This window comes from Mobula hypostoma, chromosome 8, assembly GCF_963921235.1.
Source record: "Mobula hypostoma chromosome 8, sMobHyp1.1, whole genome shotgun sequence".
NCBI classification, from domain to species: Eukaryota; Metazoa; Chordata; class Chondrichthyes; order Myliobatiformes; family Myliobatidae; genus Mobula; species Mobula hypostoma.
The window spans coordinates 108,530,739-108,550,685 of NC_086104.1; the positions used below are offsets into that span (position 1 = coordinate 108,530,739).

The following is a 19,947-nucleotide window of genomic DNA, read 5'->3' on the forward strand; positions in this document are numbered from 1 at the left end:
ACAGATAGGGTAGATAGGGTGGGGTAAAGGCATGGAGGGACAGATAGGGTAGATAGGGTGGGGTAAAGGCATGGAGGGACAGATAGGGTAGATAGGGTGGGGTAAAGGCATGGAGGGACAGATAGGGTAGATAGGGTGGGGTAAAGGCATGGAGGGACAGATAGGGTAGATAGGGTGGGGTAAAGGCATGGAGGGACAGATAGGGTAGATAGGGTGGGGTAAAGGCATGGAGGGACAGATAGGGTAGATAGGGTGGGGTAAAGGCATGGAGGGACAGATAGGGTAGATAGGGTGGGGTAAAGGCATGGAGGGACAGATAGGGTAGATAGGGTGGGGTAAAGGCATGGAGGGACAGATAGGGTAGATAGGGTGGGGTAAAGGCATGGAGGGACAGATAGGGTAGATAGGGTGAGGTAAAGGCATGGAGGGACAGATAGGGTAGATAGGGTGGGGTAAAGGCATGGAGGGACAGATAGGGTAGATAGGGTGGGGTAAAGGCATGGAGGGATAGGTAGGGTACAGAATAAATTGGATAGACAATTGGTTTGATGGCTGGAAGCAGACACTGATGGTGGTTGTTTGTTTTTCAAACTGAATCCCAAAGGCTTGATGCTCGTCCCTTTGCCCTATATCAATTCATACCTTCATATATCAGTGATTTGGATGAGAACGTACAAGGCATGGGTAACAAGTCTGCGGGTGACACTAAAGTGGACAGTGAAGCTGGGAATCAGGAATTACAGAGGGATCTTGGCCAGCTGAGAATGGTAAATGGAGTTTAATTCACCTTAGGTGAGGGGTTTTGAATTTTGGGAAGACAAATAACAGTAGGACTTTCACAGTGAACGGTAGGGCCCTGAGGAGTGTTGTCGAAAAGAAGGAACACGGAGCACAAGTACATGGCTCCCTGAAAGTGGCAACAAAGGCAGATAGGGTGGTGCAGGCCTTTGGCAGGCTCGTCTTCATTACTCAGGGCACCAAGTACAGAAATTGGCGTGTGTTGTGTCACAGTTGTAGAATAGATTGATGTCAAAGACATTTGGAATATTGCATTCAGTTTTGGTCACCCAGTTCTAAGAAAGAGAGTGCAAAGAAGATTTGAAGAGATGTTGCTGGAACTTGAGGGACTGAATTATGGAGAGTTTGAGCAGGCTAGGACTTTTTCATGAAGCATAGGAGAATGGGAGATGATATTTTCGAGGTGTATAAAATCATGAGACGGATTGATAGGGTCAACGTGCAGAGTCCTCTTTTCCAGGGTTAGTGAATCAAGAACCAAAAGTGAGGGGAAGGGATTTAATGGGAACCTGAGGGGCAACTTTTTTCATCCAGAGTGTGGTCAGTATATGGAATGAGCTGCCAGACAAAATCACTGAGGAAGGTGCATTAAAAGGTGCACACAACTTAAAGGTATTAGGCCAGGTGAATGGATAAGAAAGGTTTGAAGGTCTGTGGGCCAAATGTGACAAGCTTTGATAGGAATCTTGGTCAGCAAGGAGCAGTTTAGCAAAGGGCTGCTTCCTCACTCTATGATCCTACGACTAAGTGCTGGGAGGTCCTGGCATGACTTTATAAAAGACACTAGAATACTGTGCACTACAGGAAGGCCATGATTTCACTGGAGGGGTTGACGAGAAGAGTCACCAGGACTCTGCCTGGGATGGAATGTTGGCAAAATACTAGATTGACTGGGACCAGAGGAGACAGAGGGAAGCTGAGGGAGCTATACAAAATGATCCTCTATAGATTAGGGGGCGAGTGAAACGTTCTCTGGTGAGGTGCCTAGGTCTAGAGGGCTCTGAATTAAGGTGAGGAGTAAGAGGGGCTCAGAGGAGATGTCAAGAAGCTGATCACCAAGAGGAAGGTTGGTACCTGGACACATCGCCTGAGGAAGTGATGAAATATTCTGAAGTATTTCAGAAGTACCCAGATAATTTCTGATACTGAACAAGTGGAATCAGTGTAAACAGGTATTTGATGGTTGACACGGCCATGAAGGGGACAAAGGACCTGTCCTGCGCATCACTCTATGACCATCCGTCTGCACGTCTTCCTTACCAAGAAGTACTTTTCCACAAAGTCATGGGCTGTGAACCTGCCATTACCTCTACAGTGTGTTCTGGGCCAGTGTGTCAGTGACTGATGCAGCTCGCAATCAGTCCCTTGTGTGAAATGCCTGCCCCCTCTACCAAGCCTTCGGGTGTCTGCTGCCGAGCCTCTTGCTGGATTTACAGAGTTTCAACACACATGGCTATCCCCATACCACCACCGATGCACAGAGCAGCCACCCCACGAGTTCCCCCTGTCCGCTGCAGTGCGTGCAGCAGCGTGACGAGGATACGGCAGCCGGACATTGCCAGGGGGTGGCCCAAGGCAATGGCACCACCCTGGATGTTCACCTGTAGACAAAAGGAACAGAAAATGTAAAAGAGTAGAACAAAGGAACGGCTCTTCCCACCCACCATGTCTTATCAATCTATCCAATCCCATCTGCCTGTGCATGACTGTGTCCCTCTGCTTCCCCCTATTCACTGGCAGAATGAACCCTTTAGAGTAGAGTACAGCAGAGGGTGACACGGAAAGGCTCCTGGCTGAATGGCAGTGCATGATATTGAAAACTCTCAGCAAGTCAGAGAGCATCTGTGAAGAACCAGGGCAGAGTGAGGATTTTTTTCAGTCCTTGAACAAAGGCCCAAACAGTTCCCCTTGGTTACTGTACCAAATTAGAAAGAGTTCCCCTTCAGCTCCACTTGTTCTCTTCAGCTGAAAGGTGTAGCAACAGGAACTTGGCTGTGCTCGCCTTTTGCAGGATACACCAAACACCTTTGTTTCAGCCCAGCCACAACACATTTTCTGGTACGTTGATCTGTGTTTGCCTTCTGCTTCCTGCCCCTTGTCCTAGACACAGCAAGGAAACATCCCTCCTGGTCCCCACTCCACCCCTCCAGCCTCCTTCACGATTTCTACCGGCTCCCTCCACCAGTTCGCCTTCCAGCAGTCTGTTGGGGCCACTCCCAGACTGCTGCTTTCCACTGCTCTTCCATCCACCCACCACCTTCTGATCTTACAGTAGCTTCCGACAGGAAACACAACACCTGCCCCCTCACCTCTTCCCTTCCCAGCATCCAGAGACCCAAACCGTTTTTCCAGAGGATGCAGCGACTCGATGTATTTCGTCCAGTTCTGGTGAACTGCGATCAGGTCTCCCCAGCATCGGAGAGATCAAAACAGAGACTGGGTGATTGCTTTGTGGAGCATCTGCTCCTAGTCCACAGAAATGACCCTCAGCTTCTCACTGGTTCCCCATCTCACTCCCACTCTGACCTCTGTCTGTGACCTCCTGCTCTGTAACATCAGAACCCAATATAAATTTATTTTCTATCGTTGCAGGCTGCAGCCTTCAGGCCTCTACTGAATTCAGCATGGCCAGGTAAACCACAATCTTCCTCCATATCTCCGTACAGTTAAGAAACTGTAACTGAAAAACAACCCTGTCGGGAGTTATATACAGGCCTATCAACAGTAGCCAGGCTGTGGGCTACAAATTACAACGGAGATAGAAAAAGCATGAAAAAAGGGCCAATGTTATGATAATGATGGGGAATTTCAATTTGCGGGTAGATGGAGAAAAATTAGGTTGGTGCTGGACCCCAAGGGAGGGAATTTGTAGAATACCTTCAAGATGGAGTTTTAGAGCAGCTGTGGTTGAGCCCACTAGGGAAAGGACAATTCTGGATTAGGTGTTATGTAATGGACCAATTTGATTAGGCAGCTTAAGGTACAGAAATCCTCTGGAGGCAGTGATCATAATATGATAGAATCCACCCTGCAGTTTCAGGGGGAGAAGACAGCAGTATTACAGTGGATTAAAGGCAATTCAAGAGGCAGAGAGAGGAGCTAGCCTCAATTGATTGCAAGGGGACACTAGCAGGGATGACGGCAGAACAGCAGTGGCTGGAGTTTCTGGGAGCAACTCGGAAGGCGCAGGACAGATACATCCCAAAGACAGAGTGGTATTCTAAAGGAAGGATGAGGCCACCATGGCTGACAAAGACAGCACAAAAGCAAAAGAGAGGGCATTCTGTATAATATAGCAAAAATTAGTGGGAAGTTGAGGACTGGGAAGCTTTTAAAATCCAACAGAAGGCAACTATAGAAACCATAAGGAGAGAAAAGATGAAATACGAAAGTAAGCTAGCCAGTAATATAAAAAAGGATACAAAAAGTTTTTTTTCAGGTATATAAAGCATAAAAGAGAGACAAGAGTGAATATTGGACTGCTAGAAAATGACGCTGGAGAGGTAGTAATGGGGACAAAGAAATGGCGGACGAACTTAATAAATACTTTGCATCAGTCTTCACTGTGGAAGACACTAGCAGTATGCCAGACATTCAAGAGTGTCAGGGGACAGAAGTGAGTGTAGTTGCTATTACTAAGGAGAAGGTGCTTTGGAAGCTGGAAGATATGAAAGTGGATAACTCACCTGGACTACGTTTATAGATGGATTGCACCCGAGTTCTGAAAAGGTAGCTGAAGAGAGTGTGGAGGCATTACTAATGATCTTTCAAGAATCACTAGATTCTGGAATGGTTCTAGAGGACTGGAAGATTGCAAATGTCACTCCATTCTTTAAGATGAGAGGGAGGCAGAAGATAGGAAATTATAGACCAGTTAGCCTGATTTTAGTGGTGGAAAGATGTTGGAGTCCATTATTCCGGATGAGGTTGTGTGGTACTTGGAGGCAGATGATAAACTAGAGCCGAATAAGGCATGGTTTCTTTTAGGGGAAATCTTGCCTTACAAATCTGTTGGAATTCCCTGAAGAAATAACAGGCAGGATAAACAAAGGAGTCAGTGGATGTTGTTATTTGGAAGACCTTTGACAGGGTGCCACACCTGAGGCTGCATAACAAGATAAGAGCCTGCGGTGTTACTGGGAAGATACCGGCACGGATAGAAGATTGGCAAGGATGCAAAGACTGGCTGGCTGCCAGAGACGAGTGCTGTTCTTCAGAGGTTGCTGTTGGGCCCGCATCTTTTCACATTACATGTCAATGATTTGGATGACGGAATTAATTGCTTTATGACCGAGTTTGGTACAATATAAAGATAAGTGGATGGACAGGTAGTGTTGAGGATATGGGGACTCTGAAGAAGGACTTAGGTAAATTAGGAGAACGGGCAAAGAACTGGTAGATGGAATACATTGTCAGTAAGTGTATGGCCATGCACTTTCGTAGAAGGAACAAAGGTGGAGACTATTTTCTAAGCAGGAAGAAAATTCAAACATCAGAGGTGCAAAGGGCCTTGGGAGTCCTTGTGCAGGATTTCCTAAGGGGTAACTTGCACGGTGAGTCAGTGCTGAAGGAGGCAAATGCAAAGCACTCACTTTGAGAGGACTAGCATACAAGAGCAAGGATGTAATGTTGAGGCTTTATAAGGCATTTGTCAGTCCACACAGAGTATTGTGAGCGGTTCTGGGTCGCTTATCTAAGAAGGGATATCCTGGCATTGGAGGGGTCCACATAAGGTTGATGAGAATGATTCCAGGAATAAAAGGGTTAATATTGCACTTTGGGAGGACAAACCAGGGTAGAGCTTACAGTGCAAGCGGTCGGGTTTCAAGGAGTGTGGTAGAACAGAGGGATCTGTGAATCCAGATTCGTAATCCCTATAAAGTAATGTCACAGGTAGATAGGGTCACAGAGAAAGCTTTTGGCGCATTGGCTTTCATAAGTGGAAGTACTAAGTACTGGAGTTGTGATGTTATATCCAGGTTGTATAAGACATTGGTGAAGGCTATTTTGGAATATTGTGCGCAGTTCTTGCCCCCTACCTGCAGGAACAATATCAATAAGATTGAAAGAATGCAGAGAAAATTTACAAGCATGTTGCCAGACTTGAGGATCTGAGTTAGAGGGAAATGCTGAACAGGTTAGGGTGTTACTCCCTGGAGCAAAAGAGAATGAGGGGAGATTTGATAGAGGTATACAAAATTAGGAGGGATATAGACAGAGTAAATGCAGGCAGGCTTTTTCCCACTGAGTTTGGGTGAGACTAGAACTAGAGGTCATGGGTTGAGGGTGAAAGGTGAAAAGTTTAAAGGGAACATGAGGGGAAACTTTTTCACTTAGAGGGTGGTGAGAGTGACGCTGAGTTGATTTGAACACTTAAGAGAAATTTGGATAGGTACAAGGAGGGAGGGTGCAGGTCGATGGCACTAGGCAGATTAATAGCTTGGCATGGACTAGATGTGTCATGAGGCCTGTTTCTGTGCTGTAGTCTTCTACCACCTTTATCTCCCAATTCTCCTACAGCAGCCAGTTAACCTACCACTGAGCACACCTTTGGGATGTGGGAGGTGAATGGAGCACACGGGAAGCTCACACATGGTCACAGGAAGAACATGTAAACTCCGCATAGACAGCCCCGAGGTCAGGTCAGGCTCAGAGCTGCTTTGGGACTCTGTGGGGCATCTATGCTGGCCATTGCCTGCAGCCTCCCCCTCTCCCTCTCCCAACATTAACCCATCAACTCACTAACTTCAGCAGGCTCTGGCCTTATCCTACGAGCAATATTCCCTTTGTCCTATCCATCCCGCCACACACTCTGTACAAACCTTGAATTACACTTTTCTCTCCTTCTCAGTTTCAGTGAAGGGTCTACGATATAAAATATTATCTCTTTCTTTCCCTGAGAGTGTATAGAACATAGAAAGCTACAGCACAGTACAGGCTTCTCAGCCCAAAATATTGTACCGACCTTTTAACCTACTGTAAGATCAATCTAACCCTTCCCTCCCACATGAGCCTCCATTTCCATGTGCTTTCTTAATACCCCTAATGCATCTGCCTCTACCACCACACAGTTAAAAATAAATACTTCTGACCCCCCCCCCCGCATTCTTTCCTCCAGTCACCTTAAAATTATGCCCCTTCATATTAGCCATTTTCACCCTGGGAAAAGTCTCTGGCTATCCACTCTATCTCTGCCTCTTATCATCTTGTACACCTCTATCAAGTCACCTCTCATCTTCTTTGTTCCAAAGAGAAAAGCCCCAGCTCGCTCAAACTTCCACTGTAATTTCAGAGTTTCCGTATCTTCTGTCTTTTCATTTTCAATTTTTGTAGCAAGATGTCAGACTGCCAATAACAGATTTCCAATGCTTTAGTCATAAACTTCTACAAAATGGAAACAAGCCTTCAACCCAACGTCTATCTGACCAATGAGCCATCCAGAGCTAGTTCCATTTGACCCACAACTCTCTCAACATTTCCTATCCATCTGTCTGTCCATAAGTCTTTAAAGCATTGTTAACTATACCCATGTAAGACCATAAGATATAGGAGCAGAATTAGGCCATTTGGCCCATCGAGTCTGCTCCGCCATTTCATCATGGCCGATCCAATTTTCCTCTCAGCTCCAATCTCCTGCCTTCTCCCCGTATCCCTTCATGCCCTGACCAATCAAGAATCTATCGACCTCTGCCTTAAATATACATAAAGACTTGGCCTCCACAGCACCTGTGGCAAAGAATTCCATAGATTCACCACTCTCTGGCTAAAGAAGTTCCTCCCTATCTCTGTTCTAAGGCTGAGCCTGTGTCTTAGACTCTCCCACCATAGGAAACATCCTCTCCACATCCACTCTATCAAATATAGGTTTCAATGAGGTCACCCTACATTTTTCTGAGTTCTAATGAATACAGGCCCAGAGCAATATGCCATATGACATACCATTCAATCCTGGTGACTACCACTTCCTCTGACAGCCTACTCCATATACCCACCACCGTCTGTGTGGAAAGGTTGCCCCTCTCACCTTAAACCTATGCTTTAAACTTTCCTACCATAGGGAAAAAGGACTGTGATCAACCACTTCATCTCTGTCCAGAGTAATGCACACAAAGTGCTGGAGAAACTCAGCAGGTCAGGCAGCATCAAAGGAGAGGAATAAACAGTCGGCATTTTGGGCAAATATCCTTCGTCAGGACTAATGAAGGGTCTCGACCTGAAATGTTGACTGCTTATTCATTTCTGTAGGTACTGCCTGACCTGCTGGGTTCTTCCAGCACTTTGTGTGTGTTGCCCTGGATTTCCAGCATCTGCAGAATCTCTTGTGTTTATTGTCTGTGTCCATCCTGATCCTATTCCTCTGTATCAGGTCACACCCTCAGTCTCCTTCACTCCAAGGAGCAAAATCCACAGCCTATCCAGTCTCTCCTCATAACTCAAACCCTCCAGTTCCAGTAACAGAGAGAGGTGCGAGCAGAAGTCACCTCCAATATCTCCATGTAATCCCCTGCAGCTTCTGAAGATGATAAACCTCATCACAAATTCTAGTTTTACCCACCTTTCCCAAGTAAGCCCCACATTTCTGAGGTGAGTTTTGTATCAATTACTCACCTTGTCCGGGTCCAAACCCAACTCCTTTATAACAGCGATCGATTGCGCTGCAAAAGCTTCATTAATTTCAAACAGGTCAACTTTCTCCAGATTCCACTTGGCCTTCTCCACCTGTGAATTGTTTAAAAATGTCAGTGGGTTTATCAAATGGAACTCAGCTATTTTACACAAACTGGCTTCACCTGAGAACTGAAAACAATACTAAAATAACTCTCGCTAAATGCCTTTAAGCTTTGTCACTTGCAAATTCACTATCATGGGTGCACCAGCCACAAGGAAATGAATAACCCATGTGCATATGGATTCTGGGCGGTGAGCTTTCCCAGTCATCATCATCATTATGTCCCATGACGTATGACATGGGTAATCATGCTCCATGACCATGAATACTCTTGGCAAATTTTGCTAGAAGAGTAGTTTGGCATTGCCTTCTTCTGGGCAGTGACTTTACAAGACGGGTGACCCCAGTCATTATCGATTATCTTCAGAGATTGTCTGCCTGGCATTAGAGGTTGCATAATCAGGACTTGTGATGTACACCAGCTGCTCATACCACCATCCACCACCTCCTCCCATGGCTTCACGTGACCCTGATCGGGGGCAGGGCGGCTAAGCAGGTGCTACACCTTTACTAAGGGTGACCTGCAAGCTGGCGGAGAGAAAGAGTGCCTTACACCTCCTTTGATAGAGACGTATCTGCACCCTGCCACCCACTGTAGCACTTCTCTTTTCTCAAACCAAGCCGTGTTTACTTCCTTCTGCAGGGTTATCTAATGGCAGCACTGAGCAAGTTAGGGGAATCGCATTGTAAGGCAAAGACATCGTATCAGAAAGAGAGATCAGCAGTAAGAAACCGGACAAACTGATTTTTCTATCATGACAGTCTGCTCGTTGGGTGAGAACACAACAGAAATTTAACTGTACAATGCTTTTAACTTGGAATTTGTATGTCAATGTTTAACATCCTCATCTGGTAGTTCTGGATGAAAAGAAATGAAGCGGAACAGGTGCAGATCCCGAGGGAATCATCAAATATTCCCGAAAGGAACTCTGATAGTTGAAATCTAACACCCCAGAGACTGAATTGTTTCCAACCTATTCAAGTGAACCATCAATCCTTAAAACCTGGCAGACTTTAGGAGCCAGAAGGCTTGCACTCAATGATTCAGAAACAGCTTCCTGCCCTCTGCCGTCAGATTTCTGAAGGGTCCACAAACACCCCCTTGTTATTCCTGTTTTGCTGAACTATCTATTCTTGTAATTTGTGGCAGTTTTGTCTTTGCACAGTACCGCTGCCACGAAACAGCAAATATCACATTAGGTTTTTGCCAGCTCCGTAGTGTAGCAGTTACCATAACTGCCCTCTCAATAGCCTGTCCTTCCTTACAGTCTCACTACACACTGCATTGACTTGTATACCAACTGGCTCATCTTCTGCCCCATCACTACAGTTCCCATTCCCCTGCCAAATTAGTATAAACTCTAGCAAACCTGCCCACAAGGATATTACTTCCCATCAAGTTCAGGTGTAACCCGTCCTTTATGTATAGATCGTACCTTCCCAGAAGAGATCTCAATGATAATGTGATAGCAGATGATTTTAACGTTCCACATGTTGACTGGGACTCCCACACTGCAAGAGGATTAGATTCTGTGCTTGTGGAAGATGGTGTGTTGACTCCTGGGTGCCAGGGTCAGGGATGTCTCAGCATATCCACAGAACATTCTCAAAAGGAAGGTCATCAGACAGAGGGTGTGAGCTCACACTGGCACCAATGACTTGGGCAGAAAGGGGGAAGAGGTCCTGCCCAGTGAGTGAGTACAGGGAGTTAGGAAAAAGGCTGAAGAACAGGACCTCAAGGGTAGTAATCTCTGGATCACTCCTAGTGCCAAATGCTAGTCAGGGCAGGGATTGAAGGATACAACAGTGAATGAGTGGCTGGAGGGGCAGGGTTTCAGGTTCTGGATTACTGAAACCTCGTGTGAGGCAAGAGTGACCTTTACAAAAGGGACAGGTTGCACCTGAACTGAAGGGGAACCGATATCCTGGCCAGGAGGGTTTAAATTCACTTGGTAGGGCCGATAGTCTCAGAGGACCAGGTAAGAAAGTAGGATTGAGAGGGAGGCAGACATCATGTGTAGTAAGAACAGGCAGGAGTAAGGTAGAAGACACAATGGAACAGATGAATTGAAGTGCAGTATGTATTTTAATGCTAGGAGTTTTTTTTCTGTTCATATACAGCTGGTGCACTGAGGACGGGTGCAGGGCTAGTGATACGCTCCTTGTGTGAGATCTGGGAACCTTGGGAGGTCTCCAGTCTCCCTAATAACTACATCCGCAGCTCCTCAGAGAACGTATTAAGGAACGAAAGCTACAGCTCGATGACATTCGGCTCATGTGGGAAAATGAGGTGGTGATGGACAGGAGCTACAGGAGATAGTCACTCCTAAGTTACAAGAGGCAGGTACCTGGGTGACTGTCAGGAGAGGGAAAATGAACAGCAACCAATGCAGAGTACCCCTGTGACCATTCCCCTCAGTAATAAGTATATTGCTGTGGATATTGTTGCGGGGGGGGGGAACGACCCACCTGTTCCTTGGTACTGAGTCTGTCTCTGTGGCTCAGAAAGGAAGGTGGGTAAAGAGGAGTGCAGTGGTGATAGGGGATTCCATAATCTGAGGAGCAAGACAGCAGATTCTGTGGATGCGAAAGGGACAGCCAGACAGTACAGTATACTGCCTCCCAGGTGTGAGGGTCAGGAGCATCTTGGATTGTATCCACAGCATTCTCGAGGGGGTGGGTGAACAGCCGGAAGTCATGAAACATACTGGTACAAATGACAGAAGCAGGAAAAGTGAGGAAGTCCTGAAGAGAAAATACAGGGAGTTGGGTAAAACGCTGAAAAAGGACCTGCAGGGTACAGTCAGACCCTGCAAAATGCTACCCCACACAGTGCTGATTCGTTACAACACAGTTATGCAATTCTTTATTGAAATTTTTAAAAATGACAAAATTTCATGCTAAACAACACTCAAAACTTCAAGGGTGGCCATCACTACAGTAAACATTCAATCAGCCAGCGACCTATTAGTTCACACTCTGCCTCCCTGCATGTCTAAAGATTCTTGCTCCCTCACCAAGTTATTCCATTTTCTTTCCACATATAATGTCTGGAAAGCAGCCTGCAACTTCCAGTGAGGGTCGTACATGTAAGCTGTTGTGGGGAGGGGGATTAAGCTAATTTGGACAGGGGAATGGGAACCAGTGTGATGGGGCAGTTGGTATACAAATAGATGCAGTGTGTAGCGAGACTGCGAGGAAGGACGGGCAGATGATAAGGCAAAATTCCACTCAGTGGGATGAGTGAAAATGCAACAGGGGGCCAAAATCAAACAGGGTGATGAACACAGGACTGAAGGTGTTATACTTGAATGCACGCAGCATGCGGAATAAGGTAGATCATCTTGTAGCACAGTTACAAATTGGTAGGTATGATGTTGTGGGCATCACTGAGTGGTGCCTGAAAGAAGATCAGAGTTGGGAGCTAAACATTCAATGATGCACTTAGTATCAAAAAGACAGGCAGGTAGACAGAGGGGATGGGTGGCTCTGTTGGTAAAAAACGAAATCAAATCCCTTGGAAGGAGTGGCATAGATCGGAAGATGTAGAATCCTTGAGGATAGTTATAAAAGACTTAGATGGAGTTATATACGGGCCTCCGAACAGTAGCCAGGATGTGGGCTACAAATTACAATGTGAGATAGAAAAGGCATGTAAAACGGTAAATCTCATCATGGATTTCAACATGCAGGTAGGTTGGGAAAATCAGGCTGGTGGTGGATTCTATGAGAGGGAATTTGTAGAATACCTACAAGATGACTTTTCAGAGCAGCTAGTGGTTGAGCCCACTAGGAAAATGGCAATTCTGGAATGGGCATTATGAAATGACCCAAATTTGATTACAGATTTAAGGTAAAGGAAGCCTTAGGAGGCAGTGGTCATAATATGTTAGAATTTACCCTTCAGTTTGAGGACGAGAAGCTAAAATCAGAAGTATCAGTTTTACAGTGGAGTAAAGACAACTACAGAGGCATGAAAGAGAGTTTGACAAAATTAATTGGAAGGAGACACCAGCACGGACGACGGCAGAACAGCAATGGCTGGAGTTTCTGGGAGCATTTCGGAGGGCGCAGCAAAGATACATCCCAAAGGAACGATGCGGCAATCGTGGCTGACAGAGGAAGTCAAAGATAGCATAAAAGGAAAAGAAAGGGCTTATAATAGAGCAAAAAATAGTAGAAAGTAGATTGGGAAGCTTTTAAAAACCAACAGGACAACTAAAAAAAGTCATAAAGAGAAAAAAGATGAAGGTAAGCTAGCCAGTAACATAGAAGAGGGTACAAAGAGTTTCTTTCAGCTAGATACAGAGTAAATGAGATGAGAGAGTGGATATCGGACCACTGGAAAATGACGTTGGAGACGCAGTAATGGGAGACTAAGAAATGACAGATGAACTTAATATTTTGCGTCACTGTGGAAGATGCCAGCAGTATGTCACAAATTTGAGAGTGTCGGGGGCAGAAGTGGGTGTCGTTACTATTACTAAGGAGAAGGTGCTTGGGAAACTAAAGTCTTGGCAGTAGGTAAGTCACCTGGACCAGATGGTATATACCTCTGGGTTCTGAAAGAAGTAGCTGAAGAGATTGTGGAGGCATTAGTAATGATCTTTCAAGAATCACGAGATTCTGGAATGGTTGCAGAGGACTGGAAAATTGAAAATGTCACTCCACTCTTTAAAAAGGAAGGGAGGCAGAAAGAAATTGTAGGCCAGTTAGCCTGACTTCAGTGTTAAGAAGATTTTTGGAGTCCTTTATTAAGGATGAGGTTTCGGGGCACTTGGAGGCAAATGATAAAATGGGCCAAAATCAGCATGATTCTCTGAAGGGGAAATCTTGCCTGACAAACCTGTTGGAATTCTTTGAAGAAATAACAGGCGCAATAGACAAAGGAGAGTCAGTGGATATTATTTGGATTTTCAGAAGGCCTTTGACAAGGTGCCACATGTTAGGCTGCTTAACAAGAGCCATGGTATTACGGAAATGAAACTAGCATGGATAGAACACTGGCTGACTGGCAGAAGGAAAAGACTGGGAGCAAATCGGGCCTTTTCTGGTTGGCTGCCAGTGACTAATGGTGTGCTGCAGGGGTTGCTGTTGGGACAGCTTCCTTTGGCATTATTTGTCAATTATTTAATTAAGGAATTGTTTGCTTTGTGGCCAAGTTTGAGGACAATACGAAGATAGGTGGAGGGGCAAGTAGTATTGAGGAAGCAGGCTGTCTGCAGAAGGAAGCAGAAAGAGAAAAGAAATGGCAGATGGAATATAGGCTACAGAAATGAATGATCATTTACTTTGATAGAAGGAATAAAGATGTGGAGTATTATATAAATGGAGAGAAAATTCAAAAGATAAAGCTGCAAAGGGACTTGGGAGTCCTCGTACATGATTCCCTAAAGGTTAACTTGCAGGTTGAGTTGGTGGTGAGGAAGGCAAATGCAATGTTAGCATTCATTTCCAGAGGACTAGAATACAAAAGCAAGGATGTAATGCTGAGGTTTTATACGATATTGGTCAGACCGCATTTGTAGTACTGTGAGCAGTTTTGGACCCTTTATCTAAGAAAGGATGTGCAGGCCTTAGAGAGGGTCCAGAGGAGGTTCACAGAATGATACTGGGAATGGAAGGGTTAACATATGGGGAGCATTTGAAGGCTCTGGGCCTGTACTCACTGGAGTTTAGAATGGGGGGGGGGAATCTCATTGAAACATATTGGATACTGAATGGCTTCGATAGAGTGGATGTGAAGAGGATGTTTCCTATAATGCGAGAGTCTAGGACCAGAGGGCACAGCCTCAGAACAGAGGGTGGTGGATCTGTGGAATTCATTGCCACAGATGGCTGTGGGTATGCTTAAGGCAGAGGTTAAATTAATTAGTATGTCAAAGGTTACAGGGAGTAGGCAAGGGAATGAGGTTGAGAGGGATATTAAATCAGTTATGGTGGAATGGCAGAGAAGATTTCATGGGCTGAATGGCCTAATTCTGCCCCCAATGTCTTAAGGTCCTATGGAATATTTTGGTTAAATGTGATGAACTTGGAGCATAGTTCAGTACATGGTACTATGATGTGGTTGATTGTACCAGTGATGACTTCCTCCCTGATGCTCTAAACAAATGAGGCATGCAACACAACGAAAGCTACCCCCCCCACTTAAAGCTGGGGGCCAGACAATATCCCAGGCCGAGTACTCAGGGAGTGTGCAACCAGCTCACTGATGTCTTCAACACTTCATTCATCCAGGCTGCTGTCCCCACAGGCTTCAAATCAGCCACCATCATCCCTGTATCAAAGAACTCTTACAGATTCAGAACTAAATGACAACTGCCCAGTGACACTGACTCCAATCATCATGAAGTGCTTTGAACAGCTGGTAATGGCACACATCAAATACTCCATTTCTGCCACACTCGACACTCACCAAAATGCTTACTGACAGAACCACTCTACAACAGATACCATAGCTTCTGTCATGCACCTGGCCTTGACACACTCAGAAAACAAGGACTCGTGTGTCAGGATGCTGCTTCTGGGTTTCAGTTCAGCATTCAACACTATTTTCCCACAGACCCTGGTGAGCAAACTCTTTCTCCTCGGTCTAAACACACCCCTGTGTAACTGGGTGTTGGACTTCCTAAACCACAGACCTCAGATAGGGTGCACAACTGCTCCTCCCTCCCCATCTTTCACAGAACGGTGCCCCCCAGGACCGTGTGCTGAGCTCATTGCTGTACACTCTGCTCACACACGACCGCACGGACAAACACCCGAGTGATCACATTGTCAAGTTCACCAATGACATGACAGTGGTAGGGCTCATCACCAACACTGATGTGACAATCTACAGAGAGGAGAAGAACCCAATGCCTGGTGCCAAGCAAATAAACCTCTTCCTGAATGGCAACACCACTAAGGAGACGGTTACCGACTTCAGGAGAACTTGCACCACTCAGAACAGTCCCAGAACTCGTCCCACAAATCACGAATGCCTCTACTTTCTGAGGAGGCTGGAGAGAGCTGAACAATACACATTAATGTGCCTATGAAAGATAGAGCTAGTGAACCATGGCAATATCCAGGCTGCTTCCAAAGTTTCTTTTGAATTATTCTCACTGAAGTCTACAGCATGTGATTCCCCTTTAAGCATTGCACTTTAAAATCAACTTAATGATCTACAGTTTACACAATCTTCTGGAAGACTCGGTGGCTGAACTCTCAAGCAAGCAGGTACAGCACCTTTAAAAGGACAAAGGTGAGGCAGGATTGTGGTGGGGGGACTCCAAGCTAGGCTGAAACACTGTGGAATGAGACCCCTCCTCTCTCTGCCCAGTATCTTGATAGCAACTGTGCAGTCGCTGGAGAACAAGATAGAGTAACTGAGGGCAAAATTGCGGTATTGGAGGGAAATGAGAAATTGTTGTGCTCTGTGTTTTACTGAGACGTGGCTTACTCTGAGCATGCCAGATTCACCGATTAGACCCGGAGACTTCTCGATACACAGGATGGACTGAATCGCTAATTTGTAAAAGACCAAAGGTGGGGGTGTGTGTTTCATGATAAACTTCCTATGATGCTCCGAGGTGGCGGTTTTGTTGAACTCATGTTCCCCAACTTAGAACACCTAATGATCAAGTGCCGACCATTTTACTCACCAAGAAGGTTCTCCTGCGTGATCCTGATCGCTGTTTACATACTACCATCAGCATACTACTAATCAGGCACTTGAGATACTGCATGCTGCCATCACCAAACAAGAAACACCCCGAAGCAGTTCAAATCTAGTCAGGGACTTCAACCAGGCTTCTCTGTCCAATTACCACCAGCAGATAACCTGTAACACCAGAGGTCCCAACATACTAGACCACCACAATACTATGATAAGGAATGCCTACCATTCCATGCCTAGACCACATTTTGGGAAATCTGATCACTTGGCAGTACTTCTCCTACCTGCATACAGGCAGAGACTAAAGAGCAAGGCTCCAGAATGAGGACAAAAAAGAGGTGGTCATGGGAGGTGAGGAGTGACTATGGTATTGCTTCAAGTTGGTGGACTCGTCAGAGGAGTTGAACAAATACACCATTGTGGTCACGAACTTTATAAAAGCAGTTGTAAATGAGTATGTCCCCACAAAATTATTCAGTCTTCCCCAACCAGAAGCCCTAGCTGAACCAGGAGATGTGCAATCAACTAAGGGCCAGATCACAGGCACTCAGGTTTGGCAAGTAAGATATCTGGGTATCTTAATGTGATCTGGGTACGATGTCCAGAAAGCCATCTCATGGGCAAAGTGGCAATGCCATTCGAAATTTGAACCACTGAAGGATGCTCGACAGCTGCGGCAGAGCATGAATGCTATTACCTCTTACAAGCAACAGGGCTTTGTTTCCAGATGACCTCAAAGCTGTCTATGCTTGCTTTGACCGTCAAAACATGGAGGAACCTTCACGAACTTCCACAGTCCCCCGATAACGCAGCGATTTCAGTCTCTGAGGTCGACATGAGAGCATTCTTCAGGAGGGTGAACCCATGGAAAGCACCTGGCCCAGATGAGGTTCTTTATCTTATTGTGTTTTTTCGTGCTGCATCAGATCCGGAGTAACAATTACACTTTTGTACTGGAAATGACATTAAACAATCTTGAATAAGAAAAGCTTGGCTGAGAGAGACAGGAATGGGTGCTTGATGTTCCAGAGTTTCAATTCTTTCAAAAAGAAAGAGGAGGTAAAGGGATGGGGTGGGGAGAGGTGTGTGGAGAGTTTATTAAGAGCAACATCACAGAGACAATCAGTGGGGTCATAACAGAGTGGGGTCATCCATTGAGTATGTGGGTCAACTCAAAAATAAGAAAAGTATAGGATCATACTACAGACTCCCCCCACCCCCATCAAATAGCAACTGGGACATTGAGGAACAGATTTGGAGGTAGAGTAGGGAATTGTATAAAAAAACAGGGTTGTTGTCACGGGTAACTTCAACTTCCCTAAATTACACTGGGACTTCCCTAGTGCAAGATGCTTAGATGGGGTAGAATTCTTTAGGAGCATCCCTGGTGGTTCCTTCAATCAATATGCAGACAGTCAAACGAGGGGAGGGGTCATACTGGACCTGACAATGGGAAGTGCATCTGGCCAAATGAATGAATTTCAGTAGGAGAATATTTAGGAAACAGAGATCACATCTCCGTAAATTTTAAAACAGCTATACATAAGGATAAGTATCGACCCCGCAGGAGGGAATTAAACTGGAACAGGGAGAATTATGAGACTACTAGGCAGGACCTAGGGAGAGTTCATTGGGAACATCTGTTTTTGGGCAAGTACACACCCGACATGTGGAGGGTAATTAAAGAACAACTGCATAGAGAACAGGACAGGTATGTTCCAATCAGATAGGAAGGACAAGGATGGCAAAGTAAGAGACCCTTGGATGTCAAGCGAACTGATGAATTTAGTCAAGAGGAAAAAGGAGATGTCAGTAAGGTTTAGGAAGTAAGATCAAACAGCACTCTTGAAGGATATAATAAAGCAGCCAGAAAATAACTCCAGAAGGAAATTAGGAGAGCCAGGAGGGGCCACGAATAGTCCTTGACAACTAGGATTGAAGAGAATTCCAAGGCATTGTATACATATCAAGAGCAAGGATAAAGAATGGAACATGTGCCTGGAGCTGGAGAATGTGGTGAGGTCCTAAATGATTATTTTACGTCACGGCAAAGGACGTGGAAGGCAGGGAGATCATTGTGGAATATGATAGGGTATGTTGAGATAAAGGAGCGGGTAGGATTGGGTCTCTTGAAGAACATTAAGATGCATAATTCCTCAATGCCTGATGGGGTTATCCCAGATACAGTAAATGAGAAAAATGAGACACAAGTGATGAAATTCCTTGGGCCTTTGTATGCTCTCTAGCCACAGACGAGGTCCCAAAGGACTGGTAAGTAGCTGATGTTATTTCATCATTCAAGGAAGGAAACATGGATAATCCTAGAAGATATAGACTGACGAGGCTTGAATCAGTGGTTGGGAAATTGCTGAAGAGGATTTAAGATTTATGAGCAATTGGAAAACCATGGGGCTAATTAGGGATAGTCAGCATGGCTTAGTGCAGGGCAAGTCGGATCTTATTAACTTGATTGAGCTTTTAGGAAAGATGGTGAAGATGATTGATGAAGGTAGAACTGTAGACATTGTCTATGCAAATTTTAGTAAGGTATTTGACAAGATCCCTCATGTAGAATCATCCAGAAATTAGAGAAGAATGAGACCATGGTGAATTGGCTGTTTGCATTCAGAATTGGCTTGTCCAGAGGTAATGGTCGATGGGACTTGTGCTGGCTAGGTGTCTGTGAATATTGGTATTCTGCAGGGATCCACATTGGGACCTCTGCTGTTTATGATATATACAAATGACCTGGATAAAAATGTAAATTTGTAGAGGATACGAAGATTGGTGGTGTTGTGGATAGCGTAGAAGATGGGCGAATGTTACAGCGAGATAGAGATCAAAAGAAGATATGGGCAGAGAAATGGAACTTAACCCAGCCAAGTGGGAAATGTTACACCTCGGGAAAACAATAAAGGGACAGTACTTTGTTAATAGCAGGACCCTTAACAGTGTGGATGAGTAGAGGAATCTTGGAGTCCAAGTTCATAGCAACCTGAAAGAAGTTACACAGGCTGATAAGGGCGGTAAAAATGGCCTATGGCATGCACAAGGAAATGTGCTCAAGAGTTGGGAAGTTATGTTGCAATCTCACAGAACTCTAGTTAGGCTGCATCTGGAGTTTTACATACAGTTCTGGCCGTCCCTTTTATTGGGGAGGGTGCAGAAGTGGTTTACCAGGATGCAGCCTAGATTAGCGGGCGTGTACTAAAATGAGAGGCTGGGCAAACTTGGGCTGTTCTCTCTCGAGTGATGGAGGTTGAGGGAAGATTTGATAGAGGTTTGTCAGATTGAGTGGTGAAGAGCCGGTATCTTTTCTGCAGGGTTGAAATGTCTAACACCAGAGGGAATGCATTAAGGCGAGAGGGGTTAAATTCAAACAAGATATGTGGGGCATGCTGTAGCCAGAGAGCGGTGCCTGTCACGGCTCAGCACTGCCCTCTACCTGGTCGGAAGGCACACCACATGCCAGTCAACATTTCACCCCTCCCAACTCATCAATGCACTGGCTACCTTAACTGGATTAACCCGTCTAGCACCAAGCCGTTGCGCCCCCCCCCCACCCCCGGTGAATCACCTGGGCTGGACCCTCCAGCCCCCGACCTATAAAGGGTGCTACATGTGCTTGGCTCGGTCTCTTTTTTGCCACCCTCGAGGGACCACCCTGCTTAATTCCAGGCTGAAGATTGCAGAACAGCACTGGAGACACGTGGTGAGCTGTGCATTGAATAGGGTTTTAGGAGTGTTTATTGTTGTC

General features: G+C 45.5%; 1 protein-coding gene across 1 annotated transcript in view; it reads right to left on the bottom strand.

The window, feature by feature from the left end:
• Positions 1-272: 272 nt before the first annotated feature.
• The window catches only part of acat2 (acetyl-CoA acetyltransferase 2), a 51,966-nt gene continuing 32,291 nt past the window's right edge, over positions 273-19,947 (bottom strand). The window contains exons 8-9 of the mRNA XM_063056590.1: positions 8,407-8,517; positions 273-2,399 (exon numbers count right to left, since the gene is read on the bottom strand). Of these exons, the coding sequence (XP_062912660.1) occupies positions 2,229-2,399; positions 8,407-8,517 (282 nt within the window). The 3' untranslated portion in view covers positions 273-2,228. The remainder of the gene's footprint in view (positions 2,400-8,406; positions 8,518-19,947) is intronic.